General features: G+C 44.3%; 1 protein-coding gene across 1 annotated transcript in view; it reads right to left on the bottom strand.

Moving 5' to 3' along the window:
- Window positions 1-8,713: 8,713 nt before the first annotated feature.
- Window positions 8,714-9,363, bottom strand: part of RPF2 (ribosome production factor 2 homolog) — a 44,781-nt gene continuing 44,131 nt past the window's right edge. Inside the window, exon 10 of the mRNA XM_075864230.1 lies at window positions 8,714-9,163. Within this exon, the coding sequence (XP_075720345.1) occupies window positions 8,963-9,163 (201 nt within the window). The 3' untranslated portion in view covers window positions 8,714-8,962. The remainder of the gene's footprint in view (window positions 9,164-9,363) is intronic.

The raw sequence follows: 9,363 nt of genomic DNA, 5'->3' as shown, positions 1-9,363 counted from the left end.
AAAAATATTTTCACTTTTTGAGATACAGCTGCTTTGTATCCTGTATCCGTCAGGTCAGCAGGACTGACAGGATCAGTGACACGCAGGATCCACCTCAAATCTATCACATCGAAGATTATAATTTAGCGCAGGGCCCGTTTCACTGATCCCGTCAGTCCTGCTGACCTGACGGATACAGGATACAAAGCAGCTGTATCTCAAAAAGTGAAAATATTTTTTAATAAAACGTAATTACAAAGTTGCACCAAACACACATTTTTATAAAAAATAAATAAAAACGACGTGATTTTTGCGACGTTTTTTCCGTAGACAATGCATGTTTCTTTTTTTTTAGCGTTTTTATACACACCTTTTTTGCTATTTTAGAATTTTTATTCATAAAGTTTGAAAATAATAGTAAAAAAATAAGCTTTTTTACGTTTCAGCTATTTTTTTTGGTAATAACATAGTTTTACCCTAAAATAGACCTTTTATTTGTAATCGTCATTGTTTACCGTAAATGTTAATATATTACATGTCTATATTAGGGTAATTGGGTCAGCGCTAGCGTTACAACAATGATTGGCGGGGGGGACGGACGGTTTTTATTGGGGTGGGTATTTTATGTGTATTTATTATTTCATTTTTTTTGCGCTTTACTTTCCTATTTTTTTATTACTGTGGTCTGTTCCTCAAAGGTCAAAAAAGACCTTTGGGGAACTTTATATATATTTTTTCTTTCTTTTACACCATGTTTTTCCACTGTAACTGGAGCTGCACAGCAGCCCCAGTTACAGGGGAAATCAGCCCTCTCATAGTGACGATTGTCACTAATAGGGCTGTGCTGGGTCTAGTTAGACCCAGCAGCAGCCTGCCACTAACGGCACCCGGCGATCATGTGAACAGTCACATGATCACCGGGAGGAATAGAGACAGCGCCGCTGCTGCTGTCTCTATTCCTATACACAGCGTTCATTGAACGCTGTGTAAGAAGACATCGGAGAAGACAGAAGCAGCGAAAGCTGCTTCTGTCTTTTCCTCAGGGTCCCCGGCAGTCACTGACAGCCGGAGACCCGATCGCGCGGGCAGCAAGTTAAAACCCGAGCCGTAGAAAGTCTATGGCTCGGGTTTTAAGGACCCGTCCCTGACCGCTGGCCGTAAAAATACAGCCAGCGGTCGGGAACCAGTTGGGAAGGAGGATAAGCCTGCTGTACTGACCTCAGCGCCGGTGACCGACCGTCTTGCAGATTCGGAGTAACAGAACAGCCGTCCCTCGCTGTTCTGTTACTCAATGGCGGCGGCCCGCACTTGTCAGGGAGGCGTGTCCTACCCCTTTCCCGGCCAATTCCCTGCTCCTCCCCTCATCTTCGTTAGTTAGCAGCGCTAGCGCGCTGAATAAGTAACTTTGCAAGATGATGTGCGGTTCGGGCTGCCATGGGCCCCCTGGGAGCCTCGGGCCCCGGGCGGCCGCCCGAACCGCCCATATGATAATCCGCCACTGACGGGCACCGTCGCTTCCAGCGGATATGTTTGGGCCCTCCCTTTCCTGGTTCCCTAATTTTAGGTCCTTGATAAATCGCCTCTTCAAACAGAAGAAATGTTCCCCTCGGGCACAACTGCATATTTTTTTATTTCCTGACTTATTGGAGCCATAACTAATTTTATTTTTCATAGACGTAGCGGTATGAGGGCTGGTTTGTTGCGGGATGAGCTGTAGTTATTATTGGTACCATTTTGGGGTACATGTGACTTTTTGATCACCTTTTATCCTATTTTTTGGGATGCCAGGTAAACAAAAAAATGCAATTCTGGCACAGCTTTTTTCGGTTTTTTTATACAGCGTTCACCATGCGTTATAAACTACATGTTAACTTTATTCTGTGGGTCAGTACGATTCTGGCGATACCTAATTTATAGCATTTTTTTATGTTTTACAACTTTTTTCACAATAAAATTACTTTTGTAAAAAGAATGTATTTTTTTTCTGTCGCAAAGTTGTGAGAAACATAACGTTTTAATTTTTTTGTCGACGGAGGTGTATGAGGGCTTGTTTTTTGCGGGACGAGCTATAGTTTTTATAGGTACCATTTTTGGATACGTGCGACTTTTTGATCACTTTTTATTCTAATATTTGTAGGGCAAAGTGACTAAAAAACTGAAACTCTGGTAACGTTTTTTTTTACGCTGTTCACCGCGTGCAATAAATAATACAATATTTTGATACCTCAGGTCGTTACGGTCGTGGCGATACCAAATACATATGGTTTATTATTATTTTTCAATAATAAAGGACTTGATAAGAGTAAAAGGGGGATTGTGTTTTATTTGATTACTTGAAACTTTTATTGTTTTCAAACTTTTATTTTTTGCACTTTTTTTACACTTTTCTTCAAGTCCCACTAGGGGACTTGAAGGTCCAACGGTCAGATTTTTTTTTTTCTAATACATTGCACTACCTATGTAGTGCAATGTATTAGATTTGTCAGTCATTCACTGACAGCAAGCCGATTAGGCTTCGCCTCCCGGCGGGGCCTAATAGGCTTCCGTAATGGCAGAGCAGGAGACCATTGTGTCTCCTGTTGCCATAACAGCAGTCGCCAGTCCCGATTGCCTGTCAGGGCTGGCGATCTGCTAGTAACCGCTACGATGCAGCAATCGCTTTCGATTGCTGCATCGAAGGGGTTAATGGCAGGGATCGGAGCTAGCTCCGGTTCCTGCCGTTACAGGTGGATGTCAGCTGTACAGTACAGCTGACATCCACCGCTGATGACGCCGGATCAGCTCCTGACCCGGCGCCATCTTGCCGCCAGCTACGGAAGCCGATCAGGCTCCGCCGCCGGGCGGATCTTGACCGGCTTCGGTGCTAGGCAGACCGGGAGGCCAGTATTAGGCCTCCGGTTGCCATTGCAGCCGCCGGAACCCCGGCAATTTCATTGCTGGGGCTCCGATGAGCTGCAAACACCTTAAGTGCAGCGATCGCGTTTGAGCGCTGCACTTAAGGGGTTAATGGCGGGGAGCGAAGCTAATTTCGGTCCCCGCCGTTACAGTCGGATGTCAGCTGTAAGATACAGCTGAGATCCGGTGATGATGGCACCGACTCAGTTTCTGAGCCGGTGCCAAACATTTGACGTACATGTACGGCATTTTGCGGGAAGTCAATGCTTTCCATGACGTACATGTACGTCAAATGTCGGGAAGGGGTTAACATGCCACTTTGGTCTTCATTACGTTGGCGAGACAGAGCTTCCAGTCCTTAAACATTTGATTGAAGCCTGTTACAAGCTTTCCCAAACTCAAGCTTTTTGGAACAGACGTCTTACCCAAACCAAAATGTAGGGATAATCGCATACAAAAACAAACAAAGAGATGCACTGGACTTACACCCTTGGGACTTTGATCCCATGCCTTTTATTTAAATGGTGTTTATTGCTTGCACCGTATATTACTTTATTATACCATATTATATTGCATAAATTACATTATAACTGTGATCCAGTGCACAAAGCAAGGTCCATAAAGACATGGTTGGCTGAGATTGGTGTGGAAGAACCCGACTGGTCCGCACAGAGCCCTGAGCTCAACCCCATCGGACATCCCTGTGATGAACTAGAACGGAGATTGTGAGCCAGGCCTTCTCATCCACCATTAGTGTCTGACCTCACAAATGCTCTTCTGAATGAATGAGCAAAGATTCCCACAAACACAATCCAAAATCTTGTAGAAAGCCTTCCAGTGGATAAAAAGACAGAAAGGGGGAGGGGAGTTGAAGTAAGGTAAAGGGGTTTGGACACTCTGACATCTCCAAATAGCAGGATTTAACTTTAGAATTAGGTTACAGTAGCATCATAATTCCAACATGGCAAAGCCACTAAAAGATAGTTTAATATACCTGGTAGTTAGGGCTGGGCAATTAATCAGAAAAAAAAACAAAATTCTGCGCAGATAACCGAGGTCATCTTGCGCATCTTTTTTTCCCCCAGGGTTTTAACTGGGGCCGTTGTCACGATCTGTGGGTATGTGGACCCACTAGGCCGCACCACCGTAGCGGGGAGGCAGCTGGCCAAACAGAGTACCCAATAATACAAAGTCCAGCACAAGGGTACCTGAATCGTCCAGACAGTCGCAGTGGCTAGGCACAGATGGTACTTCAGATGGCAGATGATGCAAATCGTGGCAGATGACACCAGGCATGGTGTAACAGAGCAGGCGTAACCAGAGGCACAACACGACTCCAACTTCTAAGGCACAGGAACAACGGTAGCATGGGATACAGGTATCAGGTACGGGAACAGGATAAGGCCGGATTCACACGAGCATGTGCGTTTTGCGTGCGCAAAAGGCACTTAACAGCTCCGTGTCATGATCATATGGTGCGCGGCTGCGTGCTTTTTGCGCAGCCGCCATCATTATGACACTATGTTTGTAAACAGAAAAGCACGTGGTGCTTTTCTGTTTTCATTCATACTTTTCACTGCTGTTGCGCGAATCACGCGCGTCCCACGGAAGTGCTTCCGTGTGGTGAGCGCGATTTTCACGCACCCATTGACTTCAATGGGTGCTTGATGCGCAAAAAACGCACAAATATAGGACATGTCGTGAGCTTTACACAGCGGACACCCGCTGCGTAAAAATCACGGACTGTCTGCACGGCCCCATAGACTAATATAGGTCCCTGCGAGGCGCGTGAAAATCACACGCGTTGCACAGACATATATCACGTTCGTCTGAATAAGCCCTAACACTAAGGGAACATTTGCAAGACTAAAGCGGGTAAATACAACAATGCTCAGGCAATGAGTGAAGGGGCAGGGCCCTTCTTATAGTCAAGGGTGCTCATGGGTTAATTGGTCATTATTGTCATGCGCGCGCTAGCTCTTTAAGGCCCGGGCACAAGCGTGCGCACGCACCCTACGGAACACAGCCGAACGGAGCGGAAGTGAGCTGCGGCCAAGCGCTCACGGATCCATGGCTGCGGCCGTCGGGGGGGGGGGTAATAACCCAAATGGTCCGCAGCCATAGGCGCTACAGCAGTCAGTTCCCTGCTCTACTATTCACTGTATAACACTGGCCGCTCACAGCTTAGCACAGACAGGCGCGATGACGACAGTGCCTCGCCCTTGTCTGTGCTGCACTGTGAGCGGCTCAGCACGAACGCATGCAGTGTCCGCTGCCCTTCTCCCATATACAGGTGTTTCAAGAAGCTTATTAGTCCATCGAGTCCTCAATGTTCATCCTATTTATTTCTTGTTAAAGAGATTACAGTAACGTTTTTATTTTTAAAAAACGAGCATTTTTGGCCAAGTTATGACCATTTTTGTATTTATGCAAATGAGGCTTGCAAAAGTACAACTGGGCGTGTTTACAGTAAAAGTACAACTGGGCGTGTATTATGTGTGTTACATCTGGGCGTTTTTACTTCTTTTACTAGCTGGGCATTAGGAATGGGAGTGTATGATGCTGACGAATCAGCATCATCCACTTCTGTTCGTTAACACCCAGCTTCTGGCAGTGCAGACACACAGCGTGTTCGAGAGATCACGCTGTGACGTCACTCACTTCCTGCCCCAGGTCCTGCATCGTGTCGGCCACATCGGCACCAAAGGCTACAGTTGATTCTGCAGCAGCATCAGCGTTTGCAGGTAAGTAGCTACATCGACTTACCTGCAAACGCTGATGCTGCTGCAGAATCAACTGTAGCCTCTGGTGCCGATGTCCTCGCTCGTCCGACACGATGCAGGACCTGGGGCAGGAAGTGAGTGACGACACAGCGTGATCTCTCGAGAACACGCTGTGTCTGCACTGCCAGAAGCTGGGCGTTCTGAAGAGAAGTGGATGATACTTCTCGTCAGAACGCCCAGCTAGTAAAAGACGTAAACACGCCCAGATGTAACACACATAATACACGCCCAGTTGTACTTTTAAACACGCCCACTTGGACTTTTGCAAGCCTCATTTGCATAAATACAAAATGGTCATAACTTGGCCAAAAATGCTCGTTTTTTTAAAAATAAAAACGTTACTCTTATCTACATTGCAGCGCCTATCTGCTGCAATAGCAGATAGGGGTTGCAAAATCTGGTGACAGAGCCTCTTTAAGCCTCAATGCCCACCCCAATAGTATATACACAGATGGGGGTTATATACAGGGAGGATGGGGGTTATAGACAGGGGTGATGGGGTTTACATACAGGGACCCCCATCATCCCTGTATATACCAGCCCACCATTATCCCTGTATATACCAGTCAGCCATCATCCCTGTATATAATCCCCATCATCCATTTATATACCATTGGGGCGGGCACTGTCCGCTCGCTGCAGCACATGAACATTGAGGCTAAACAAGTAAATGGGGCAGGCATTGAGGACACCATGGACCAATAGGATGCCTGAAACGCTGGTATATGCCAGAACTGCTGCGGAACCAGAAAATATGCTCTGAGCCACACAGAACGGAGGAGCAGAGGGGTCTGCTCCACGCGTCATTGGAACAGGGGTGGAGTATGTATTTTATTTTTATTAGGCACATTATACTGTGTGGGGGCTATTGGGGGAATTATACTGTGAGGGGAAGTGTATGTACAGTGGTATACTGCAGGCTCAGGGGATCTATATTAAAAGGTGTGGCATGCAAATATAGGGCATGTCAAGCAGAAGGGGTGTTGCCTAAAAATAGTTTATTAATCATGGTTATGTTTAATTAATCGTGATTTAGATTCAGGTCTGGTAGTTAAGCCAAAGCATTTCTTTATCTTGATTTTGATATTGTTTGGGAGAAGAAGGTATAACTAGCCCAAATTATTTGACTTTCTGCTCTTTGAATAAGTAATATTCTATCCAGTCCAATCGAAGAAAGAAAAAACTTTCAGAAAAAGTCGAATAGCCAAGAGGGATGAAATCCAACAGCGTAGTATTCTTTCAATATAGGTAGCGGTTTGCTGTGTTGGATAGCAGGGTTGCTAAGTAGGGAAAACATCAGGGAATATCTTTGATTAAGAGGTAATAGACGTCTGTTTTTGTTCCAAGTTTTCCATGTAGTTATTAATAGTCAGATGTCACCTGAAGCGCCCTATTTTTTTCCATCGAAGTAGCTGTATGGGGGATTGTTTGTGTTTGGGCAGAACTTTAGAATACTTTAATTTATTGTTTGATTTATTAATTTCTTTTTTACAGGACGAATGCGGGAAAAAAAAAAAAAGACCATTTTCTTGCCAAAAGATATGCACATCTAGCAGGAATACAATGATCACACTGGACAGACCAAATCACTGGCCTTCTAGGGACCAATGCCCGAAATGGCCATACCTCTGTCCCCAGCCGCCATCCTTATATGTCCCTGCCCCCTGAGACCAGCACAGACCACACCGCAGGTAACAAACTCACTGCCTACAACAATTCTCTCTGTTGTATGCCACTCTGTAGGGACAGGAAACCCTGGTGTTCGTTGTAAGGAGGGGTTATTTAACCTCTGTGCTCCTGTCCTTACACAGGTCAAGGGGCAACATCCAATGCTGTGCTGTCATAGAGAAGCCATATCAGTCTTTTCACTGTGTCCCCTTTATTTGGATCCACCCTGTTTGGCTCAAAAAACTGCATGTGACATATGAATGCCATAGACTACAATGGTATCCGTTTAACGTATACATCATTGAAGTCTATTGAAAAGCCCATGACGTATATGTTAGGCTAAGTTCACATATCGTCTTGTGCACACGTTTGTGGTATACGATGACGCAGATGTTTTTAAAGTTACAAGAACTTTTGCATTTGTAACATACGCTTAAGTTTTTTGTAGTATACGTCGTATACGTTTGTGTCCGGTCTTACTTCTAAAAAGTATACTCTTTGTTCTGGAGCTAAATCAAACTTTGTAAAGTCAAGATTTTCCATATATAGTTACAAAAACGTATATGTTTTACGTATATGCAAACGTAGGGTTTAAGATTGCATACGTCGTCATTGACTTCAGTACTAATAAAAACATGTGTGTGATATACATTTTGAAAGAGTACTGAAAAACAGACTACGCTTTGAAGGACATGAAAAAAAAAAAAAGGGATAGAACGTAAACACACAAAACATATGCACAAACTAAACCATTAGGGCATCCATCATTGCCATAGGAATCATTGTACACACTGTGATGCAAATTTTGACACGTTTTTCATGTCAAAACGTGCACGTCAGACGTGCAGTAAAATTGATATGTGAACTTGACTTAAATCTATACCTGTGACGTATGCCATACAGTCACCCATAGGCTCTCATGTTAACCAGGCGGTTTACCATTTTTTTGGTGGGATCCCTGGCGATGGAAAAGCCTAGTCTTCTAACCTATTCCATTCTTTAAAAAAAAAAAAAAAGGGGGGGGCGGGGGGGGGATACCAACATATACCAGCCAGACATAGGCCAAAGGGACATACAATTGGCCTCAGTCAGGCTAATGGACACGCGATGCTGGATGAATGTCCCTTCCAAAGACTACAATTTCACAGCAACAAATTCGATCATGGAGCTCTGGTATTTGATATGTACAAAATTCTTTATAAGAATCTACCATAGTGACAGTCCAAAACTTTTCTGCTTATCAGACAGTGACCTCTAGTGTCTGGTTTTGGGTATATAACTTGATTTGCAAGGCAAAGACTCCAATGTAAATATATACTGTATGTATGTTTTGAACATCTTTATGAACTCCCAGTGCTGGAGTAACATACTAAACAAATAGTCAGAAAAACTGCAGAATTCAGTCCAATTTATTTGCACTATGCAAAAGCAGCAGGTGCCATTTACCATAAAGCGGAGAAATGCTGTGCTCTGACAAATATAGGTTACGTATACTTTAAAGTGTACATTTAAAAAGTAAATGAGATATATATTCTGCAAAGGAATCCAGAGTCCGATAATCAGCCTAAACAACCCTGATCACGCTGGGTACGGAAGCTTGCACTCTCAGCAAGTCCCGATACAGTTTGTGAATTGCTTCATGATTTCTGTTCAGGTCGCTCCCTCTTTCTTCGCTTTGAGCTGCCGTCTTCATTTGCTGCTGACGTTTTCTCTGCTGGTCTTTTCTTCAGTGCCCTGACTTTACGAGTTTGTAGTTTACCCAGATCCTGTTTCTGCATATGGATTCTGCCATACCGTGTACCAAATGTATCGTGAGATATGTTCTTCTTCTTCTTTGCCTATGGACAAGAGCAAACAGCAAGCATAAACTGGAGAGTAATGGCAGGTTGAAAACCAAAGTTTCCTCCAGCATCTTCATGCACAGCTAGTCAAAATGACTTTTACACAAAATACACAGTCAGCACTTCTAATCCTTAAGAAAATCCATTGCTGTAATATCAAAACGATATAGCTTTTCAGAAGAAGACTTGGGCATGCA

Source organism: Rhinoderma darwinii, chromosome 4 (assembly GCF_050947455.1).
Source record: "Rhinoderma darwinii isolate aRhiDar2 chromosome 4, aRhiDar2.hap1, whole genome shotgun sequence".
In the NCBI taxonomy this organism is placed as follows: domain Eukaryota; kingdom Metazoa; phylum Chordata; class Amphibia; order Anura; family Rhinodermatidae; genus Rhinoderma; species Rhinoderma darwinii.
Note: the sequence above shows the minus strand (reverse complement) of the source record. Positions and strands in the feature narration are given on the sequence as shown.